The following is a 25,354-nucleotide window of genomic DNA, read 5'->3' on the forward strand; positions in this document are numbered from 1 at the left end:
CTGTAAACCAGCTATAATGGAAAAAAATAAAAATCATTATATAAAAAAAGAAAAGGTTGAAAATGGAAAAAGAATTCCACTGCATACCCATTAGAACATCTACAAATTTAAAAGACTGACAATACCAAGAGATGATGAGGATGTAGAACAACTAAGTTTCTCACACATGGTTCATGGGCATACAAAACAGTACAGCCACTTTGAAAACAGAAGTTCTTTGTGTTTTTTGTGTTTTTATTTAAAGCTATATTTACCATAGGATACAGAAATTCCACTCTTATGTATTTACCCCTCAAACTTATAAACATGCCCATACAAAGACTTGTACATGATTGTTCATAGCGGCATTATTCATGATAGCAAAAAAAAAAAAAAAAAATCCTGGAAATGACCTAGATATATACAAACAGATGAATGGACAAATTGTTGTATACCCTTACAACAGAATACTACTTAACAATAGAAAAATGACATTCTAATACATGAAACAATGCTAGAAAAGATAAATCTAATCTTTAGTGACTGAAATCAGACCACTGGTTGCTTGAAGTCATGGAGATTGACTGGGAGGGAGCACAAGGAATATGTTGGGTGATGGATGCATTCCACATATTGATTCTGGTGATGGTTACATGGGTGTATATAAGTTTGTCAAAACTCACAGATCTGTACAGTTCAAAAGAGTGCATTTTTATTTTATCTCAATTATACTTCAACAAAGCTGATTTTTAAATGAAACAATAAAATCAAATAAATGTCATGTGGGATGCAATAAAGCACTACTTGTAGGGAAAATCATAGTGCCAAATACTTACTTATATGAGAAAAGAAGAAGGCTAACATTTAATGAGCTAAGAATCTAACTTAAGAATTTAGAAAAACAGCAACAACAGAAACCCAGAGATATGAAAAAGAGACAATAAAGTTAAGAAAAATAAAATAGAAAATAGAGATAGGATATAAACAAAGGCAAACATTTCTCTCTTCCAGGAGAGGGAATACTTATCATTTCATTCTAGAATCAAACCTGACAAGAACTACATAAGAAAGGAAAATTGAGGGCCAACACCACTCATGAACATCAATACAAAAAGTCTATACTATGTCTAATCACTTGTGATGAAACCATACATGTATGTGTAACTGGGTCACCATGCTGTACAGTAGAAAATTGATAGAACACTGTAAACCAGCTATAATGGAAAAAAATGAAAGTTACTATTTAAAAAAAAGAAGAAAGCCAGCCACAGAAAGAGATACTGCATCATTCCACTTATATGCAATATTTAAAATAGAATAATATTTAAAATAAAATTGAATTAAAATAGAATTTAATTCAAATTCATAGAATCAAAGGTGAATTTGTTGTTCCCAGGGGCTGGGGGAGGGGGTAAATGGGGAGTTACTTATTAATCAATAGGCATAAAGTCTCAGTGAAGCAAGATGAATAACCTCTAGAAATCTGTGAACAGCATTATCCCTATAGTCTACGATCATGTATTTTACACTAAAAATTTGTTCAGAGGGTAGTTCTCATATTGTGTTCTTACCATAAACAATAAAATCTAATAAAGGAAGAAGGAAAACAAAACAAAACAAAAAAAAGTCTATATAAAATGTTGGCAAACCAGTTCCAGAAACATGTAAAATTAAAATTCATTATGACTAAACTTGGCTCATAGAAATTCAGAGTTGGGTGTTCCCATCATGCTTAGTGATAACAAACCCAACTAGTGTCCATGAAGACACAGGTTTGATCCCTGGCCTTGCTTAGTGTGTTAAGGATCCTGTATTGCTGCCAGCGGTGGTGTAGGTGGCAGATGTGGCTTGAAGCCTGCACTGATGTGGCTGTGGAGCATCAGTTTACATATAGCCATATTGCTAAACTCTTGTTATCAAGTGTGGCCATTTGTCTATAGATTTTTGTGGTGCAGCAGAAACGAATCCAACTAGTATCCATGAGGATATGGTATCCATGAGGATGTGGGTTTGATCCCTGGCCTCAGTCAGTGAGTGGGTCAGGGATCCGACGTTGCCATGAGCTGTGGTGTAGGTCATTGATGTGGCTTGGATCCTGTGTTGCTCTGACTGTGTTATAGGTTGACAGCTGTAGCTCCGATTTGACCCCCTAGCCTGGGAACTTCCACATGCCATGGGTGCATCCCTAAAAAGCAAAAAATAAAGGAAGGAAGGAAGGAAGGAAGGAAGGAGGGAAGGAAGGAAGGAAGGAAGGATGGACTTTGTAAGTAATGAGTAAAGAATGAACTAAAGGAAAGACAGAAGGAAAGGAAAGAAATAAAAAGAAGAACTAAAAGAAAGAAAAGAGAAATAAATATAAGAAAGAAGAACGAGAAAGAAAATACAAAAAAAATTAAAGAGCTAAATTTTAAGAGCTACTATTCTATACTCATAGATAGGAACAGCCAATATAGTGAAGATCTCAGTTCTTCCAAATGGATCTATTCAACAGTTCTTCATGGCAAGTTCTTCGTTCTTAGCAAGAAAATTCTAAAATTTCCATGGAAGTTAAAGGGCCACAGATAGGTTAACACATACCTGAGGAAGAAGAATAAAGTGGACAAATTTTCCCTGGCAGATATCAAGGTATAAAATGAAGATGGTGAGTAATGTGTTAGTGCAAGAATAAGCTAAATCAACAAATGGAACAGACTAGAAAGCTCAGAGGCAAATCATCCACTTTGGGAATTTGATGGATGACAGTTGCCTTTTCAGAAGAGTGGGGAAAATTACTATTTAGTAAACCAGTGCTTTCTTAATGATAAGATTTACCTAAAACACTTATAAATACCCGATTACGTGGAAATTCTGACTCAGTAGGTCCGGGTTGAAGCCAGTGTATCTGTTTTGAAAAAGAATTCCAGGTGAGTCTTAACTTTACTTGAATTTTAAAAGCCCTTCAATAAATATTGCTGGGAAATTTGGATATCTACACTGAAAAAAAGGAAAAATTGGATACCTATGTCATACAAAAACCAATTCCTGGTAGATTAAAGATATAAATATATAAATGAGAAAACCAAGCTTTATAAATTTTGGAAGAAGATTTCGGAAAATGTCTTTATAGATTTAGGAGAAGTAAAATTTCTTTGAACAGAAGTTCCTGTCATGGCGCAGTGGAGATGAATCCGACTGGGAACCTTAAGGTTGTGGGTTCGATCCCTGCCCTCACTCAGATCCAGTGTTGCCGTGAGCTGTGGTGTGGGTCTCAGATGTGGCTCAGATCTGGCATTGCTGTGGTTGTGGTGCAGGCCAGCAGCAACAGCTCCAATTAGACCCCTAGCCTGGAAACATCCATATGCCACAGGTGCGGCCCTAAAAAGACAAAAGGAAAAAAATTTCTTTGAACAATACAAAATGCATTAACCATAAAGGAAAAGATAGGACAGATTGCTGTTAAATTAAATCTTCTCTCCCTCACAGAACATTATAAACAAATTATAAAAAGGTAATTGAACATAACCTATCAACAAAGGATTAATATCCAGATTTAATAAACAATTCCTAAATGTAAATCCAGAAATAGATTAATCAATAGAAAAATCAATTATCGCAACATTCTAAGTGAGCTATACTTCAATAAAACTTTAAAAATGAAAAAAAAAGAAAAATCAGTAAAGGACAGGAACAGGTAGTTTACAGAGTACAGAAACAAAGAGATGTTCAATTTCAGGAGAAATCATGAAAATAAAAATTAAAACCACAATAAAATCAGTTTATAACCCTTCCCAAATGGTGAAAATTTAAAATCCAGGCAATATCTAGTGTTGAGAAGGATGCACAGAAAAAAATGTCTCTTACACATGGCTGGTAGGAGAATAAATGGTGCAACTACTTGGAAACACAAACTGGAATACTTTGGAAACACAATTATGCTTCAAAACTAAAGATTCACTGACCCTAAGACCTAGAATGTCCATCCTGAGATATACACACAAGAATTTCATGGAAGCATTGTTTATAATAGCAAAAATCAAGAAACAACTCCAAAATGTCCATCAATAGAAGAATGACAAATAAATTGTAATCAGTTCATGCAATGGAATGGATAGGAAATATGACAGCTTCTGTTATCAATTTCAGATAATGTGGAGTGAAAACTGCTAGTTACTGGACTTCCCCTGTGGCCTATAGCGTATTGTCTCTGCCACGGCTCTGGTCCAATTCTGGCATGACATGGGTGTGGCCAAACACTTTAAAAAAATGCTAGTTACCAACAATATACACATGGGCATAATAGTGTATTTTCTTTGAGAGAGACAGGATTATATGGCTGGGGAAGGGCACAGGAATCAAAAGCATTGAAAACATTCTATTGAGTTGAGTGGTAAACAAAATTGACTTTTTAAAAAATCATTTTCTATATCTTACTTTTACTATGTATATTGTTTAAGGCATAAAAGTTCCACAGAATAGAGAGCCCAGAAATAAACCCAGACACATACTGTCAATTAATCCTCAGCAAAAGAGGCAAGAATACAAAATGGGAAAAAGACAGTCTCTTCAGCAAGAGGGGCTGGGAAAATTGGACAGATGTATGTAAATCAATGAAACTAGAACACACCCTCACACTGTGCACAAAAATAAACTCAAAATGGTTCAAAGGCTTAAACATAAAACAAGACATCATAAAACTCCTAGAAAAGAACATAGGCAAAACATTCTCTGGCATCAACCGCACAAATGTTTTCTTTCGTCAGTCTCCTAAGGCAATAGGAATAAAACCAAAAATAAACCAATGAGACCTAATCAAACTGACAAGCTTTTGCACAGCAGAGGAAGCCATAAAAAATTGAAAAGACAACCTATGGAATGAGAGAAAATTATTGCAAACAATGCAACCAACAAGGGCTTAATCTCCAAAATATACAATCAACTCACACAACTCAACAGCAAAACAAAACAAAACAAAACAAAACTGAAGAATGGGCAAAAGAGCTTGGTAGACATTTCTCCAAAGAAGACACATGGATGGCCAACAGGCACATTAAAAAAAAAAAAAAAGCTTAATATCACTAATTTTTAGAGAAATGCAAATCAAAATAAAAATGAGGTACCATCTCACACTAGTCAGAATGACTGTCATTAATAAGTCTACAAATAACAAATGCTGGTGAGGGTGTGGAGAAAAGAGAACCCTCCTACATTGTTTCTGGGAATGTAAACTGGTACAATCATTATGAAAAATAGTATGGCGGTTCCTCAGAAAACTATAGAACTACCGTATGATCTAGCAATCCCACTCCTGGACATATATCTGGACAAAACTACAATTCGAAAAGATACGTGCACCCCTATGTTCATTGCAGCACTATTCACAATAGCCAAGACATGGAAACAACCTAAATGTCCATGGACAGATGAATGATTAAGAAGATGAGAGAGGACAAGATGGTGGAGGAGTAGGGGGACACGCTCGCCCTCTCCCACAAACACAGCAAAAAAAGCACATCTACAGAATAAATGACTCGCACAGAACAGCAACCAATCGCTGGCAGAGGAACCTAAACTCCAATAATGGCAAGAAGTTCGTGACATTACGGGGCAGAATGGGAGAAAAGAGGAGAGTGAGAGAAGGTGAATCCGAGCAGGACGGGCGCTCCCGAAAGGGAACTGCGGAGGAGAAAGGGATTCTGCACCCTGGAAAGTCACCTACACGGGGGAAAGATCAAACAAACCGGAGGAATCTCCAGATGCAGAGAAGAGTGTAGCAGTAAGTTGGAGTACGGAAAAGCCGATCAAGAACCCAACGGACCATCTGAACTACGGGCAGAGTCACCAAAAATTGAGACGCCTGGGTGGGGGCTGGGCACCGAGTCCTCAGCTCCAGAGGTTAGTCCCTGGGAAAGGGCCGGGGGAACTCCTGGATGGGGGCTGGGCACCGAGATCTTGGCTCCAGAGGTTAGTCCGTGAGAACGGACAGGGCGGAGCGGAAACTGCTTTGGAGGTCTAGAAACCATTTGATGGGGCAGAGACTGCCTGGGAGACTAGAAAACAAAGCTGTCGCAGAGGAAGGGAGCAAAACTCTAGGGGCGGGGAAGTGGAAAGCCACATCAGAGGGAACCTAGGAGAAGAGCCTGGTCTGCGCCGGTGCTAGAGAGGGGAGAGAAGAAGGGGTGGGTCCCCATAGAATACCCCCCATGCCACAGCAAGCTTACAGGCCCGCTAGCTAGCTGAAAGCTGTGCTTCCCAGTGCATCCCCTCCCCCCACCCCCACCACCCCCTATGCTCTCCCGAACCTGGGGCTGCCTGCCATCCAGGAGGGCTGGCCTCAACAATTGCCTGAAGCCTACCACTGCAGGGGCTGTCCCTGCACAGGCCTGCTTGCCCTTTGGAGGGGCTACACTTCCGCAGAGCAGCACCAAACACCACCAGCCCCCGAGAAAAGGCCTGCAGCCCAGAAAAGCTAGAACAAGCTTAGCCAGGCCGTGAATAGATCTGCCTAATTCTCGGACGGTTTTTCTGAGTCAGGCTGCCCCGGGGAGGAGCCTCTTGGGTTTCCAACGGCCCTGCTACTCGCCCAAGCCCCCAGGGGGTGCCCCACTCCCCCGGAATAGCTGCTCAGCACCACCAGCCCCCTGGAGGACCCCCTGCAGCCCAGAAAAGCTGCAACAAGCTTGACCAGACTGTGAAAAGGTTCGCCTACATTCGCAGGCCATCCTTCTGAGTTGGGCTGCCCTAGGGAAGAGCCTCTTAGGTTCCCAGTGACCCAGATAGCTGCTCCAGCCCCCAGGGGGTGCTGCACTCCTGAGGAACAGCTGTCCAACACCACCAACCCCCTGCAAGAACCCCACACCAGAACAAGCTCTGCATGACTAAGTAAAATCTGCTACCATCGTGGTGTGGACCTCCCAGTCCTGTCTGCCCTCAGGAAGTCCTCCTCTGCTTCAAAGAAACACTGTTAGCCCCATCAACACTCCAGAAAAGCCACACTGCCTCAAAAAAGATTGACCAACAACGCCAGCCCTCAGGAAATATTCCACGGCAGTGACAAGGCAAACACTGCCTGGTCAGAGAGAGTACAACTCCCTCAGGAGAAAGAAAACAACAAGCAAGATGAAGAAGCTGAGAAACCACCCCCAGTCAAACCAACAGGAGAACTCACCTAAAACAGTCAATAATGAAACAGATCTCTGCAGTCAGACAGACCTGGAGTTCAAAAGAGAAATAGTGAAAATACTGAAGGAATTAAGAGAAGATATGAACAGTAATGCAGATACCCTCAGAAAGGAACTAGAAAATATAAGGAGGAGCCAAGAAAAACTAGAACATTCATTTGCAGAGATGCAAACTGAACTAAGGGCAGTAAAAACCAGAATGAATAATGCAGAAGAACGAATCAGTGATATGGAAGATAGAATAATGGAAATCACTCAATCCGGTCAACAGACAGAAAACTGAATCAAAAAACTGGAAAGCAATATAAGAGACCTATGGGATAATATAAAGTGGGCCAATCTACGCATAATAGGAATTCCAGAAGGAGTAGAAAAAGATAAGGGGATGGAAAATATATTTGAAGAAATTACCGATGGAAACTTCCCAAATCTAAAGGATATTGGGTTCAAGATACAAGAAGCACAGAGGGCCCCAAACAAACTGAACCCAAATAGACCCACACCAAGACACATCATAATAAAAATGGCAAAAGTTAGGGATAAAGAGAGGATCCTAAAGGCAGCAAGAGAAAAACAGAATGCTACCTACAAGGGAACCCCCATAAGAATATCAGCTGATTTCTCTACCGAAACACTACAGGCCAGGAGGGAATGGCAAGAGATATTTAAAGTGCTAAAAGGAAAAAATATGCAACCTACAATACTCTATCCAGCAAGAATATCATTTAAAATAGAAGGGGAAATAAAATTTTTTCCAACAATCAAAAACTTAAAGAATACTGCAACACAAAACCCAGGTTAAAGGAAATATTGAAAGGGCTTCTCTAAACCAAAAAGAAAGGAAGGAAAGGGAAGAAAAAAGAAAATAAAAAAAAGAAGAAGAAGAAGAGGAAGAACTAGGACTGAGGAAACCGCAATCAGAGAGCAGTCACTCAAATAAGCCAGCATACAGATTTAATCATGAACATGCTTCAAACAAAATAAAATTGAAAAGAAAAAAATAAAAAAGAGTCATCAAAACCATAAAATGTGGGCAAGGGATGTTAGGAAATAAATAACCCTTTTTGTTTGTTTGTTTGTATGTTTTTCTTCTTAATTTTAATATAGTAATGAAGTGTTTGAACTTACAGGACCATCAGGCTAAAACACACAATTATGGGAAGGGGTTAGCATACTTAAAAAACAGGGCAACCACAAGCCAAAACCAAATATTGCATTCGCAAAAAAATGAAAAAAAAATACACTCAAGCAGATAATAACAGGAGACCATCCAACCAAAAAAAAAAAAAAAAAAGAAAGGAAGAATGGAGAACCATAGAATCAACTGGAACACGAGGTTCAAAATGGCAATAAATAATCATCTATCAATTATCACCTTAAATGTCAATGGACTGAATGCCCCAAACAAAAGACACAGAATGGCTGAGTGGATTAAAAGGCAAAAACCTTCAATATGCTGCCTACAAGAAACTCACCTTAGGACAAAAGATACATATAGATTGAAAGTGAAAGGGTGGGGAAAAATATTTCACGCCAATAGACATGACAGAAAAGCAGGAGTCACAACGCTCATATCAGACAAAATAGACTTTAAAACAAAAGACATAAAGAAAGACAAAGAAGGACACTACTTAATGATTAAGGGATCCATCCAAGGAGAGGATGTGACTCATATCAGACAAAATAGACTTTAAAACAGACTTTATTGGTTTTCTCTAGACAGAAAACCAATAAAGCAACAGAGAGCCTAAAGGAAACAATAGAAAAGTTAGACTTCATTGATATCTTCAGGACACTACATCCAAAAAAAGCAGAATACACATTCTTCTCAAATGCTCATGGAACATTCTCAAGAATCGACCACATATTGGGACACAAAGCGAATCTCAATAAATTTAGGAGCATAGAAATTATCTCAAGTATCTTCTCTGACCACAATGCCATGAAATTAGAAATCAACCATGGGAAAAGGAAAGAGAAAAAACCTACTACATGGAGACTAAACAACATGATACTAAAAAACCAATGGGTCAATGGGGAAATCAAGAAGGAAATTAAAAACTACCTTGAAACAAATGTTAATGAAGACACAACCTCTCAAAATCTATGGGATGCTGCGAAAGCAGTGCTCAGAGGGAAATTTATAGCAATACAGGCCTTTCTCAAAAAAGAAGAAAGATCCCAAATGGACAACTTAACCCTCCACCTAAATGAATTAGAAAAAGAAGAACAAAAAAGTCCTAAAGTCAGCAGAAGGAAGGAAATTATAAAGATCAAAGGAGAAATCAATAAAATAGAGACTCAAAAAACAATAGAGAAAATTAATAAAACCAAGAGCTGGTTCTTTGAAAAGGTAAACAAAACTGACAAACCCCTGGCCAGACTCACTAAAAACAGGAGAGAAAGAACCCAAATAGCCAAAATTATAAATGAGAAAGGAGAAATCACAACGGATACAGCAGAAATACAAAAAACCATAAGAGAATACTATGAACAACTATACGGCAACAAGTTTGACAATCTGGAAGAAATGGACAATTTTCTAGAATCTTACAGCCTGCCAAAACTGAATCAAGTAGAAACAGACCAACTGAACAGACCGATCACTAGAAATGAAATTGAAGAGGTCATAAAAACACTCCCTACAAATAAAAGTCCAGGACCAGATGGCTTCACAAGTGAATTCTATCAAACATATAAAGAGGAATTGGTGCCCATCCTCCTTAAACTCTTTCAAAAGGTTGAAGAAGAAGGAATACTCCCAAAGACATTCTATGATGCCACCATCACCCTCATTCCAAAACCAGACAGAGATACCACCAAAAAAGAAAACTATCGCCCAATATCATTGATGAATATAGATGCAAAAATTCTCAACAAAATCTTAGCCAACCGAATCTAACAACATACCAAAAAAATTATACACCATGACCAGGTGGGTTCATCCCAGGTTCACAAGGATGGTTCAACATACGCAAATCAATCAGCATCATACACCACATTAACAAAAAAAAGGTCAAAAATCATATGATCATCTCAATAGACGCAGAAAAAGCATTTGACAAAGTCCAACATCCATTCATGATCAAGACCCTCGCCAAAGTGGGTATAGAGGGAACATTCTTGAATATAATCAAAGCCATTTATGATAAACCCACAGAAAATATAATCCTCAATGGGGAAAAACTGAAAGCCTTCTCACTCCAATCTGGAACAAGACAGGGATGCCCACTCTCACCACTGCTCTTCAACATCGTTTTGGAAGTCCTAGCCACAGCAATTAGACAAACCAAAGAAATAAAAGGCATCCATATAGGAAGAGAAGAGATAAAACTGTCACTGTATGCAGATGACATGATACTATACATAGAAAACCCTAAGGACTCAACCCCAAAACTACTTGAACTGATTAATAAATTCAGCAAAGTAGCAGGATATGAGATTAACATTCAGAAGTCAGTTGCATTTCTGTATACCAGCAATGAAATACTAGAAAAGGAATACAAAAATACGATACCTCTTAAAATTGCACCTCACAAAATCAAATACCTCGGAATACACCTGACCAAGGAGGTAAAGGACCTATATGCCGAGAACTATAAACCTTTAATCAAAGAAATCAAAGAAGATGTAAAGAAATGGAAAGATATTCCATGTTCCTGGATTGGGATAATCAATATTGTAAAAATGGCCATACTACCCAAAGCAATCTACAGATTCAATGCAATCCCTATCAGATTACCCATGACATTTTTCACAGAACTAGAACAAATAATCCAAACACTTATATGGAACCACAAAAGACCCAGAATCGCCAAAGCAATCCTGAGAAACAAAAACCAAGCAGGAGGCATAACTCTCCCAGACTTCAAGAAATACTACAAAGCCACAGTCATCAAAACAGTGTGGTACTGGTATCAAAACAGACAGACAGACCAATGGAAGAGAATAGAGAACCTGGAAATCAACCCTGACACCTATGGTCAATTAATCTTTGACAAGGGAGGCAAGAACATCAAATGGGAAAAAGAAAGTCTATTCAGCAAGCATTGCTGGGAAACCTGGACAGCTGCTTGCAAAGCAATGAAACTAGAACACACCCTCACACCATGCACAAAAATAAACTCAAAATGGCTGAAAGACTTAAATAGACGACAGGACACCATCAAACTCCTAGAAGAAAACATAGGCAAAACACTCTCTGACATCAACCTCATGAATATTTTCTCAGGTCAGTCTCCCAAAGCAATAGAAATTAGAGCAAAAATAAACCCATGGGACCTCATCAAACTGAAAAGCTTTTGCACAGCAAAGGAAACCAAAAAGAAAACAAAAAGACAACTTACAGAATGGGAGAAAACAGTTTCAAATGATGCAACCGACAAGGGCTTAATCTCTAGAATATATAAACAACTTATACAACCCAACAGCAAAAAAGCCAATCAATCAATGGAAAAATGGGCAAAAGACCTGAATAGACAATTCTCCAAAGAAGATATACAGATGGCCAGCAAACACATGAAAAAATGCTCAACATCGCTGGTTATAAGAGAAATGCAAATCAAAACTACCATGAGATATCACCTCACACCTGTCAGAATGGCCATCATTAATAAATCCACAAATAACAAGTGCTGGAGGGGGTGTGGAGAAAAGGGAACCCTCCTCCACTGTTGGTGGGAATGTAAACTGGTACAGCCACTATGGAGAACAGTTTGGAGATACCTTAGAAATCTATACATAGAACTTCCATATGACCCCACAATACTACTCTTGGGCATCTATCCGGACAAAACTCTACTTAAAAGAGACACGTGCACCCGCATGTTCATTGCAGCACTATTCACAATAGCCAGGACATGAAACAGCCCAAATGTCCATTGACAGATGATTGGATTCAGAAGATGTGGTATATATACACAATGGAATACTACTCAGCTATAGAAAAGAACAAAATAATGCCATTTGCAGCAACATGGATGGAACTAGAGACTCTCATACTGAGTGAAATGAGCCAGAAAGACAAAGACAAATACCATATGATATCACTTATAACTGGAATCTAATATCCAGCACAAATGAACATCTCCTCAGAAAAGAAAATCATGGACTTGGAGAAGAGACTTGTGGCTGCCTGATGGGAGGGGGAGGAAGTGGGAGGGATTGGGAGCTTGGGCTTATCAGACACAACTTAGAATAGATTTACAAGGAGATCCTGATGAATAGCATTGAGAACTTTGTCTAGATACTCATGTTGCAACAGAAGAAAGGGTGGGGGAAAAAATGTAATTGTAATGTATACATGTAAGGATAACCTGACCCCCTTGCTGTACAGTGGGAAAATAAAAAAAAATTATAAAAAAAAAAAAAGATGTGGTACATATACACAATGGAATACTACTCAGCCATAAAAAAGAACAAAATAATACCATTTGCAACAACATGGATGCAACTAGAGATACTCATACTAAGTAAAGTAAGTCAGAAAGAGAAAGACAAATACCATATGATATCACTTACATGTGGAATCTAAAATATGGCACAGATGAACCTATCTACAGAACAGAAACAGACTCATAGAAGTGGAGAACAGACTTGTCGCTGCCAGGGACGAGGGGAAGGAGTGAGATGGACTGCGGGGCTGGGGTTAGTAGATGAAAAATGTTACATTTAGAATGGAAAAGCCCTGAGGTTCTGCTATATAGCATAGGGAATTATCCAATCACAATATGATAAAAAGAATGTGTGTGTGTGTGTATATATATATATATATATATATATATATGTATGTATGTATGTATGTATAGCTGGGTCACTTTGCTATACAGCAGAAATTGACAGAACTTTGAAAATCAACTATAGCAAAAAAATTTTTTTTTAAAAAAGGTCCATTTACAGATGTGAAAATTGAAATAATAGAAGTTTCAACTTAAAAAAAATTAAGCAATGGAGGACAGACTTGTGGTTGCTAAGGGGTGGGAGGTGGGGGAGGATGGATGAGGAGTTTGGGGTTAGCAGATATAAGCTATTATATGAAGAATGGATAAACAACAAGGTCCTACTTCAAAAAAATTAAGCATAAACATTCCACAATACAAATATATTTTTAAAAGTACTTGTTGCAGTTCCCTGGTGGCCTCATGGTTAAGGATTTGGCGTTGTCACTGCTGTGGCTCCGGTTTGATCCCTGGCCTGGGAACTTCCACGTGCCATGGGTATGGCCAAAAATACATAAATAAATAAAAATATTTGTTGATTGAGAGTTTTCTAAGCTGAAGTGGAACACCAAAACCAGGAATCAGTTTATAACCACCCACTGAGCACCTCTGGATAAACGACCCTATGTTTGGTCCTTGGGTGCATGTACAGAACAGTCCCCCTTCCTCACCACCAAGGTCAGGAGACAACATTGATGGGCATGTTACCGTCCAAACGGCTTCGGAAAAGGGATTCCCCGGGGGCTCCGTAACTGGCCCAAAGAAGCAGGAAGTAGGATTCAGGTTAGAGTTTGTATTTGTAAGTTAAGGACAAGGGCTGGATCAGGGCAGGGTCTTCTCTGGGCTTCCCTTACCTTCTCGCAGTACCAGCCTCTGTTGACGCCCACGTTGCCATGTCCGATGGAGACCCGGCTCAGGGGGCTGAGGAGGACGGCCAGCTCGATGTGGAAGATGTCTGTGCGCCCACGGTCAAACACACCGCCCTCCAGGAAGATTTTCCCACTGTTCTTATTTCCTCTGGCCCCGTACATGACCAAGTAGATTTTGGATTTGGTCCCAGCCCCCCGAATATCCCCAGTGAAGACAGTGACAATGTAGGAAATAGCTGGTATGGAAACAAGAGGGGGAAGGAGAGGTTGGGAAGCAAATTCATGACAATATCCTTCCCACCTTCTCCGCCACCTGGCTGAACCTCCCTAGCCCCCACTCTGCCATACAGCCTCATTCCTGCCGAGTCCTTGTCCCCTAGATGACATCTAGTGTCCCTCTCAACTTCACATTATCTTTCTCTGAGTTTATGTGTCACCATATCTGAATTTAGGAACAAACTGCAGGTTACAGGAAGCTGCCAGCCCCAATTACAGGACACTAACAAAAAGAAGGAAGAGCTAGGGTTTGGTTAAGAATAGCACTTATTATTAATGCTAATTACCATGTGCATATTATTAATAGCTGCCGGATGAATTCTATTATGTCTCATTTAATTATAAGAGTCAACTCGATGAATAGAGTTTTATATTTGGGGCTATCTGATTCATTGAGCTTGCTCTTTTGCTCATAGCTTAAAAACATAATTCTTGGGAGTTTTCTTGTGGCGCTGTGGGTTAAGGATCCAGCCTTGTCATTGCAGTAGTTTGGGTCCCTGCTGTAACGCAAGTTGATCCCTGGCATGGGAACATCCACAATGCTGCAGGTGCAGCCGAAAAAAGAAAAAGAAAAAACCATAACCAAAACATGGGGGGTGACAGAGGATTGGGGGAGAGAGAGGACATTGTAGGTGGGCCCATTTGGGGTTTTGTCAGTCAGAGGGCAATGTGAGGACATGGAGTTCTGGGGAAGAGGCAGCAAGGGGTAGATTAAACTCTGAGAGGAGACAGAGTAAAGGAAAACACCAAAGACAAACATTTGAACAGGAAACTAGGAAATTCTGCTAAGGCCTCTGGCTTGCATGTTTTCACTCTGGAGTCTAGGAAAAGTGGTACCTTAAGCTTTGTTAATTGCCCCACCTCCTTTCATCCTACTGTCATCACCTGACCCCAGAGAAATTAAAATCCCAAATATGGGGGGTGGGGGGTAGCACATGTAACTATGCGGACACGTTATTCATTCATACATTCACACCATCCTTTGTTCAACATTTACTGAGTGCAGACCATGACTGGCCTGGGAGAATATGAAGATAAAAGCGAATGGTCACAGCCCTCAAGGAGTGGGTCTCCAGTTTACTTCACAACACATGGACAGACAATGTTCTTACACCAGACATACTGCATGGCCTAGCCTGTCAGCACTTCCAGCCTCTGTCGTTTGTCCTCCTCCTCTACCCCTGGAAGCCAGTAATAGTAATGTGGCTGAAGGGGGCAGATTAAATCTGCCCTAGCATATGTTTTCAAGTAAATAATTCGCAAACTCTAGGTATAAACTTGTGACACTCCCCAGATTGGTCAGGCCAGGCCAAGGTGCCCCAAAGCCAAGGTTGAGAAGTGCTGCAGCACTTGGTTTCCTAAACAAGAGCCACAAAATTCTGTCCAAAATGTCTAGAGCAAAATAAGGGAGAGACAGTCTTGTCTAAGAGGGATAGGGATGGGTCTAGAGGAAGTGACTGGAAACAGGAACTAGAGAAGCAGCAAGAAGAGAAGAGGCATAACAGGTGGAGGAGAAAGCCTGTTCCAGAGGGAAAGGCTGAAGCTAAGGGGTGGGGCGAGGGAAGGCGCGTGGGTGAGGGGTGGGAGGGGAGGGGATGCAGGTGCCCGACAGAGTCAAAGACACGTGAGGCGAGGGATGGTGTGTGAAGTGGCAGGAGAAGGTGTTGAAAGCTGCTGCTGAAATGGTCAACTGGAGCCCAACCGTGGAGCAATTCTTATACCCCAGAACTTGGACCCATTCTCCGCACAGCGGGAGAGCCATGGGAGGGTCTGACCCTGAGCACATTCTCAGCTGTGCCCTAGATTTTTCTGGAACATCTGTGAACTTGCATGCTTGGAGTTTTAGGTTTTTCATGGAATTCACACAGGGTAGAGTTTTAGGAGGCAGACCAAATCCTGGATCTGTCACTCGTTGGCTGTATGACCTTGAACAGGTCTTTTAACATGGGATCATTTTCCTCATCTGTGAAATAGGAACAATAGCTGTTCCTATATTCTAGGATGGTTGTGAGGATTAGAGAGGACGACACGGATCAGGTGCCTAAAGCGAGCCTGGCATGTAGTAATCACTCATTTATCAGAGTTAAGAGTAAATCAACATCCTCATAAACATTCACATGTATGAGGAGCTCACATCCTGGCCCCATCCTAGGGATAATTTCTCTTGCCCTGGGAAGTCAGGGTTTGCTTGGGGCACTGCCCCATGTCCTCTGGCATCAGCTGAGTCCAGCCCAGAGGAACAGAAGACTTTTGGGGGAAGGAGGAATGCTGTCGGAAGACAGGGCTGGTTTCTACTTGACTTCAGGCTTCCAGACCCACAGAAGAGAACACCGACCCTCGGGCAGAAAGAAAGCCAGCTGTGCCCCCTTTCTTCAGTTCTACCTGTGGTCTCAGCTCCTCCCACTAAGATATCCCTTTGGATTTTGCCATCGTCTTCATCCAAGGCCAGCCAGCGGTTAAGAGGGAAATCATACTTTCTTTTGTTCCCAATATCTTCAATGACAATCTGAGAAGGAGAAAAGTGGGAAGAAAAGTTAAGTGTCCTCGAGGGCACACCTGGTGACTGAATCCAATTCCTCCATCACTCGAGTGTACTCTAAGTGTACACTCTTGGAGTTCCCTGATGGCTCAGCCAGTTAAGGATCCCTCATTGTCGCTACTGTGGCACACGTTCAATCCCTGGCCTAAGAACTTCTGCATGCCACAGGTGCAGCCGAAAATTTTTTAAAAAATAGGAAACATAGGTTCTCATCTCTTTGGTGGTCCAAGGTAAGCTTAACACAAGGATACACCTGTTGTCAGGGAAAGTTTGCGGTGCACTGAGAATAACACAGGAATGACTGTTAATTACCTCCTTCTTGAATTAATGAGCCTATGTTCCCTCCTCTGCTGCAGATTATTTAAAAAAAACAAAACAAAACAGTGCAAGAAACTTAACAGGATGTGCCCTGAGAGACTAAGGCACCAGAACTGGAAGCCTGGATTTGCAGACACCGCCAAGATCATCATCTTCCTCGTCTGCTGAAGGTTGGGATTCCGACCTTCTTGCTAAGAAGCAGAATCCATGCAGAGGGAACTACAAGCGCTAAATCTGGGACACAGACTCCCAGGATCAGATGACCAGATCAGAAAAGGTCAGCCACTGACAGTGAAGCTAGGAGAACTGGCCATCTATGAAGCCCCTCGGGAGACTCACATGTCACTGAGGTTGGCGAGGCTGAGGTAAATGCATCTTCTAGAGCACACCAAGATGCTGAGGGGCCCTCCCCAAATGTCCCAGGAACATCTAACTGAAAACTCACTCTAAGATTAAGCGGGATCATCAATAACTAAACTGAGTCCTCCAGTTATAACTGGAGGGTAGAAGCATCTGGTCACAGACAGAGTGAGTTGGAAAGTAAAAATATCTGCCCAGGTGTTCCCAGGACTGCCTGACAGAGGGGGGCTCTGATTTTCAGTGAAAGACTCACTTCTAAGATCAAAGTGTCTGCAGTGTGAAAACAGGGCATGCCTTGACCTGCCTAACGGCATCTCACCTTGTTCCAATTCAATGCTCATCAAGGAAACTTCTGGGCTCAGAGCTGGCCTCCTGAGGATACCACCCCCCAGGGAGGGGCTAGTAGCCTGAGCCACTGACCAGGCCCAGCCACCCCACCAGGCTTCTTTCTCCAAATAAACCAGCATTCAAGCTCTGGTTTATAAGTCAGTCCCGTGTGAGTTTGGTTGGTGTGAGTCACCCTTCAGATCTTACTGATCTGATGGGTGTCTGTACTTTCAGAGCTGAATGCCTGGACACTACTACGTGGCCTGTCACAGAAGGAAGTCCAGCTTCTCCCAGCTTATCTATCTGTGCATTTCTCTCTGGCTTTCATCTCCTGGGGTGGGGAAGGGGGAGACTGGGAAGCCACGGACGAGAATCTGGGCTGTTTCTCCTAACCCCCTTTACTCTGACCTTCACAGACTTAGAAAAGCAAGGTGAAGAAAAAAAAGGACTTGTTTTATCTGGTAAGCTGTCAAATCTACTAATAAACCCAGATATACAGATTCACCATTTCTGTCTTCATGGACTGGTGTGCCAGCCATGATTCCAAGAGTGAAAGACAACTACCCTCACAGTTCACGGAGATGTCAGCATGTAGAAGGCAGTCCACCTGAATCTGGATTTCCTTCCTTTCTTTCTTTCTCTCTTCCTTCCTCCCTTTCTTTCATTCTTTCCTTTTTTTTTTTTTTTTTTTTTTTTGGTCTTTTCAGGGCCACACCTGTGGAATAGGAAGTTCTCAAGCGAGGGGTCAAATCAGAGCTGCAGCTGCCAGCCTACACCACAGCCACAACAATGCCAGATCCAAGCCACATCTGCAAACTACGCCTTGGCTTGTGGCAATGCCTTAACCCACTGAGCAAGGCCAGGGATCAAACCTGCATCCTCAGGGACACTATGTCAGATTCTTAACCCACAAGTAACAATGAGAACTCCTGATTCTGGATTTGCTAATTCTTGGCACAGTGGAAAGAATCCAGACTCAGAGTCCAGAGGACTTGGGGCAGGTCCCAGCCCTGCCACTGAATTGCTGTGGGACCTCAGGCAGGTCCTCTAGTGGAGCAGAAGGCCTACTGGCAGCATGATGTTCCATCTTGGGACAGTTGCTCTTTGGAGGTGGTTGTTGAGCTGAATTGATCATTTGAGTCAGTCACAAACTGTTGGGCTAGCCAGACATGGGGACGGAGGCCACATGCAAAGCCTGGGGGAGGGGACGAAGAGCGGGGACAGGGGTTATTGGTCACCCTCAGGCCACCAGCTGGGGCTGAGGAACACACATGAGCAACCAACAAAGGAAGAAAAGGAGGGAGACAATCTATTGAGGAGTTAATTATACCAGCTTTCAGACTTATCCCACCAAGCCCTCACATAAATACCAAAGGAGCAGTTGCTGAGTGCGTCCAAGGCAACTAGCCTGGTGGTTTTGAGAATGGGACCACTTAATGGACAAGTGTCAAATCTGGAAACACAGCCAAGTTAAGAATCCATTCAACTGGTGTTTCTGGGGAAGTGCAGACAAGCAAGTCAACCAGAATGAGTTGAGGAGAGGCAGCCAGTTGGAGGAGGCAGGAGGTTAGGGCTGGCTATGCATTGTGAAGTGATGAGAGGTGGCCAGCGGTTCCCCTAGCCTCTGGTTTTCAGCTTGCCCCTCCCCCACCCCACCCCCTGGTACCTAAGACCCTCCTTCCTCTTTTATCATCATAATCCTTCTTTCAGGAAAATATCCAATAAATCCAGGTATACTGACCTATAAAGTGCTTGAATTATTTTTACGTCTTGTCCCCAGGGGACATTGTGGTTTGGCTTTAACTTAATTAAAGTTAGGAATTCTTCAGAAGCTAGTGAACCCTCAGAGGGACACCCACCTTGGCATTGGAGTATAGGTGAGGATCTGCTTCAGGTGAGGATCCCTGAACTCTCCCCTGCACATAATCTGGCCTCAAAGAAAATAACCAACCTCACACTGAAAGCAGCTTGCTTGGCCTGTGGTTTAAAATACTGTATGACTAGCAAAGAGTAAGAAGAGAAAAAGAAGGAGAGGAAGGAGAAAGAGTAGGCGAGAGGAAGGGAGGAAATATCATTCTGAAGAATGGGAAGAAGAGCTGAACTCTGGAAAGGACTGAATAAAGGATGCAGAAAAAGAATTCAAGAAACCAGTATGCTTAGTAGACATAAGAAGATGTGGTCTTTTAGGAAAAAAAGGGCTCCAGTGGAAAGCAATAAGATGTTACGAAAAGAGATCCAGGGAGTTCCCATTGTGGCTCAGTGGGTTAAGAACCTGACTAGTATCCATGAAGGTGCACGTTTGATCCTTGGCCTCTTTCAGTGGGTAAGAAATCAGCATTGCCACAAGCTGTGGTGTAGGTCACAGGTGCAGCTCAGATCTGGCATTGCTGTGGCTGTGGTTTAGGATGGCAGCTGCAGCTCCAATTCAACCCCTAGCCTGGGAACCTCCATATGCGACAGGGCAGCCCTAAAAAGAAAAATATAGAAAGGAAAAAAACAAAACAAAACAGAACCAGAACCAAATTATATAAGGAAAGGTATCAAAAAGGCAAAACTACACAGCAGCAAATACATCAAAGTTTTTACAACTTTTCATGCCCTTTAACCAGGTCCTAGGAACTAATTGTAGGAAATAATCATAGATATACATAAAGATAAGCTACAAGAATGTGTGTCACAGCACTATTTACAGTTACCAATAATTTTGAGGAAAAAAATTGAAATGTTCAATAAAGGTGAATTGGTTTAATAATGCATGGATATCTGGGCAATGAAATATCATTATGTAGTCATTAAAAATTACATTGTGAAATATCAATGTTATTCTGTTTTAAAAACATGGGGAAATACGCATGTTACATTTCAAAGTTAAAGTAAAGCAGTTTGTAAACCATTCTGTTTATTATGACCCCATTATTTTAAAATGACTGTGTATTAATTCACAGAAAAATGTCTGGAAGATATGTATCAAAACACGAACACTGGTTATCTTTGTGTGGTGAAATTATGGTGGTTTAGATTATTTTATTTTAGCTTATTTGTATTTCCTAAACTTTTTACAATGAATACATTCTACTTTTGTAAGAAGAAAAAATAATTAGAAGTATTAAGAATTAGGAAGCTCCCGTTGTGGTGTAGCAGAAATGAATCCAACTAGTATCCATGAGGACACAAGTTCAATCCTTGGCCTTTCCCAGTGGGCCAATGATCCAGCACTGCTGTGAGCTGTGGTGTAGGTCGAAGATTTGGCTCGGATCTGGTGTTGCCGTGGCTGTGGTGTAGGCCAGGCAGCTGCAGCTCCGATTTGACCCCTAGCCTGGGAAACTCCATATGCCACAAGTGTGGCCCTAAAAAACAAACAAACAGACAAAAAAAATAATTAAAATGCACATTAATAAGAGAAAGAAATGGAACTGATGATATGAAAAAGTAAATCAATAATGAAGTGGGGGGAATTTTACAAGTTCTTATGGAATGCAAAGAAAATAGAGATGCAAGGAATAAAAAGGAGGTTGAGAGCAGAGAATGGAGAGCCAATAAATGGATAACTAGTGTTCCTGAAGAAGAGATCAGAAGAATCTATAAGAAAAGAAAGAAAGAAGGAAGGAAAGAAAGAAAGAAAGAAAGAAAGAAAGAAAGAAAGAAAGAAAGAAAGAAAGAAAGAAAGAAAGAAAGAAAGAAAGAAAGAAGGAGGAGGGAGGGAGGGAGGGAGGGAGGGAGGGAGGGAGGGAGGGAGGGAGGGAAGGAAGGAAGGAAGGAAGGAAGGAAGGAAGGGAGATCCTAAGCATCCTAGAAAAGACTTATCATGTTCCAGAGAAGTTAAAAACAAATGAAGGAAAGAAGGAAGGAAGAAAGGAAGGAGGCGGAAAGGGGAGGGGAGGGGAATGGAGGTGAATGAACTAGCAGAGACCTGCCAGCAAGACTTTTGAATTATAAAGAAAAAGGAAAAAATCGTACAAGCATCCTGACTGGAAAAAAAAAAAAACAAAAAACAAAAACCATAAAACAGATTGTCCAGAAAGAAACAAAGTCTGCTTGGCCTTGACATCAAATTTCAAAAGATAATGGAACAAGATTTACAATGTTTTTTTTTTTAAATAAAAATGTTCTCATCCACAGATTTCACACCTTACCAAGCTGCCCTTTCCTTTGAGCGTGTAGATGACAAAAAGGCCTGTCTTGCTATACGAACCTGCTTCCTCCTTCATGAAAGCTTCTGAGAGCACAGCGGGAGAGGGCCCAAGTGATGAAGAAGGAAGCCTCCCTCACAAGATGCAAGAGCAAAGACTGTGTCAAGGCAACCCTGAGGACCTGGAGTGCACTTTGCAGCTCCCTCCACTATAATCTGTTTTTATTCAGACTGTCTTCCTTCCCAGGGTGAAGGAACTGAGTTTCAGGGTACCTGCTCTGTGCCCCATCCTGGCTGAGGTTCTAAAACATGCATGTCTCCTCTCTTTCCTCTGCCCTGAAGAAACACCTCTGCCTGCCCATTGGGCAGGGTTCTGGACTCCTACCTCATTTCTTTTCCAATTCAAGCAGCAGCTTCACTTAACCTCCTGGAACCCCATCCAGCATCAGGCTGGCTGTGCTTGAGCCAGGCACATCCCCTCATTTCAAAGGAAACTTGGCCATTCACTTGGTTCCATGGGCAAGAGCTGGGGAAGTGCCCTCAAGGAACTTGCAGGCTATTAACAGAAAGATGTTTAGCAGGCACTTAAGGATGCTCACTCAACACCCTTTCCAATCACCTTCTTAGCCTAGTTCTACCATAAGTGCTGGAAAACCTACTTGAAGTTCCAGTTTCCATTCCAGCTAGGGTGGCCACATGATACATTTCTGGCCAATGAAATGTAGGCAGGTATTCCTAGGAGGACTTTTGTTTCTCTGAAAATAAAGCAAGGCTTGCCAGAAAAAAAAAAAAAAAAAAACTTCCCCCTTTGGTTTTCCTTTTCCTTCATACCTGGAGCACAGATAAGATGTCTAGAGATTTCGGCAGCCATAATGTGATAATGAGACAAGTTGGAGGATGAAAGCTGCTGTGTTGAGGATGGTAACAGCAAGAAAGCAGGTGTCTCAGAAAGTGGCTGCACCAGCCCTGATCTGACTGTATCTGGATTTAATGTGAGATAAGAAAAATAAGCCCCCAATTGAATAACGCTGCATTCCAGTTTTCTGATGCTTGCAGCCAAATACAGTCCTAACTGACTCGAGGGCAAATGAAGTTAAGGAATAACAAACAAAAGCTCAAGCATCAGACAACTTCATCCTAAATAGTCGAATTGTTACCAATCTGAGTGGATTTGTTTTAAACGGTAAGATCTTTTCAAAACATTTTTCAAAAATATATTACACATCCATCTTTTCCTAACAATCTGTGATGGAGACCCTCATGATGGAGGAAAATCCATGCAAAGGGCTTGTAACCCACTTTTAATGACCTCAGACTTCCATGAATTTTCAATATTCTTTTGGTTTTTTATGTCTTCTCTGATTCCCCATCACACTTCTCAACAACCCTACCAATTACAGTGCCTCTTTTCCCTTCTCTTTTTCTGCTACAGGCTTAAAATTACAGGAAGTGAATTTGCTAGAAGGGATTAAAGCAAGCACTAGACTCTGAGGGTTCTTGCCTTCAAAATCAGGGCAGGTACAGGGGAATGAGTTTTCTCATGAACTCTGAGTCAGATATGATTGAGCTTCTCAGAAGTCTTTTTGCTTTCTTCTTCTTTTTATCCACCCCCCCCCCTTTTTTAGGGCCACACCTGCGGCATATGGAGGTTCCCAGGCTAGGAGTCAAATTAGAGCTGCAGCTGCAAGCCACAGCCACAGCCACAGCCATACCAAATCCAAGCCACATCTGCAACCTACACCACGGCTCACGGCAATGCCGGATCCTTAACCCACTGAGCGAGGCCAGGGATCAAACCTACATCCTCATGGATACTAGTCGGGTTTGTTACCACTGAGCCACAAAGGGAGCTCCCACTTTCTTCTTGATTCTTAACTTTGCCCCGGGTAAGTAAGATTACAGGGACCCAAGACCCAGAAATTTGAGGTATAAAACAGCAGCCCAAGATAAGTCATAAGTAAAGCTTGTGATTAGAGTGAAATGGATGCCACAAGCAAGCAGGGTTATAAATATTCATGGGAGGGAGAGGTTCTGGTGGCCAGAGTCAGGGAACAATTCATGGAAGAGACTTGAAGAATGATCAGACCCTGGCTGGGTTCGGATGAGAGAAACGGGCTTTCTAGGAGGGTGGTAACAAGTAGGCTTTCTAGGGAATTCCCTTTGTGGCTCAGTGGTAACGAACCTGACAAGTAACCATGAGGATGTGGGTTAGATCCCTGGCCCTGCTCAGCACGTTATGGATCCGGTGTTGCCGTGAGCTGTGGTGTAGGTCACAGACGCAGATTGGATCTGGTGTTATTGTGGCTGTAGGTGTGGTGTAGGCGGGCAGCTATAGCTCCAACTCAACCTCTAGCCAGGGAATTTACATATGCCAAGAGTGCAGCCCTAAAACGTTAAAAAAAAAAAGTCGATTTTCTAGAAAGGTGAAGTGTGGTAACAATGGGCTTTCCAGGGGAGTGGTAAAATTCGCAAAGTTTTTGAAGGTTTTGGAGAGAGCAGCGTGCTTGGCCAGGAAACTTAGGTAGAAGAGTGGAGACAGACAGATGTAAAGAGGGAAGTGAGGGCTGAAATATAACCTCTGAAGAGCCAGAATCCTTCCCCCCTAGTCCAAGGGACCACCGACAGGTGGCTGAACCCACCTTGGACAGGAACCAGCCTGCAGACCCTCCCTTGTTGTTGTGGCCAACATTGATCTTCATGAGCTGCCCCAGATCGGGGGCATCCAACATGAATTTGTCTTCAGCTCCCTTTTCAAAGTTGTCCTTTTCATTCTCCAGCCTCCTCTCGCCTGTAGGCACAGACCCATGAGAAAGTTACAAAGGAGACCAGACAGGGAGAGAGAACCAGCTCCAAACTTTAATGCACCGCCCACGGGAGGATGGCCTCAAAAGTCAGCACAGTGGGAGGTTGTGTGGGTGGGGACACGCGGTGTGCAGGCAACTCTCCATATTCGGACTCAATTTTGGTGCGAACCTAAAACGACTCTAAAAATTAAGAGTTTATTGGAGTTCCCGCTGGGGGACAACAGGCTGGGTGGTATCCCTGCAGCACCAGGATGCAGGTTCAATCCCCAGCCCAGAGCGGTGGGTTAAAGGAGCTGGTGTTGCCACAGCTATGGTGTAGGTCACAACTGTGACTTGGATCTGACCCTTGGCCCAGGAACTCCATATGCCTCAGGGCAGCCAAAAAAGAAAAAATAATAATATTAGACACCCAGAGGTAAGAGGTATAACAGATATTAACATGTATAATTTCCTTAGGCCTTTCTTTTTTTTCTTTTTTTTCTTTTTGGCCATACCTGAGGCATGCAAAAATTCCCAGGCCAGGGATCAAATCTGCACCAGAGTAGCAACCAGAGCCACAGCAGTGAAAATGCTGGATCCTTAATTCACTGAGCCACCAGGGAACTCCCCTTTCTCTTTTTTAAAACAAAACAATGACAGGTCTGAAGCCTCACATCCATCCCTTCCCCCATCTACCCTCTCCCCCAAACAAATACTATGGTCAGTTGGTATCCATTCTTCCCGTGAATTTTTGTTTGCACAGGTATGTATCCATAAAGTATACTATTCTTACATGCCTTAGAATGTTTCATAAATAACATCATAGTGTACATCACTCTGTGTCAAGTTCCTTGCCTTGAGATGACAATGGCACCGCCCCCTAAGTACTATTGTGAGGAT

General features: G+C 41.9%; 1 protein-coding gene across 2 annotated transcripts in view; it reads right to left on the reverse strand.

Annotated features, from left to right (window-relative positions):
- The window catches only part of LOXHD1 (lipoxygenase homology PLAT domains 1), a 202,333-nt gene that overhangs the window by 127,388 nt on the left and 49,591 nt on the right, over positions 1 to 25,354 (reverse strand). For both annotated transcript variants that reach the window (XM_047769423.1, XM_047769422.1), the window contains exons 6-8: positions 24,311 to 24,459; positions 16,381 to 16,504; positions 13,708 to 13,958 (exon numbers count right to left, since the gene is read on the reverse strand). In XM_047769423.1, coding sequence (XP_047625379.1) covers positions 13,708 to 13,958; positions 16,381 to 16,504; positions 24,311 to 24,459 — 524 coding nt within the window. The remainder of the gene's footprint in view (positions 1 to 13,707; positions 13,959 to 16,380; positions 16,505 to 24,310; positions 24,460 to 25,354) is intronic.

Source organism: Phacochoerus africanus, chromosome 2 (genome assembly GCF_016906955.1).
Source record: "Phacochoerus africanus isolate WHEZ1 chromosome 2, ROS_Pafr_v1, whole genome shotgun sequence".
Taxonomy (NCBI): Eukaryota; Metazoa; Chordata; class Mammalia; order Artiodactyla; family Suidae; genus Phacochoerus; species Phacochoerus africanus.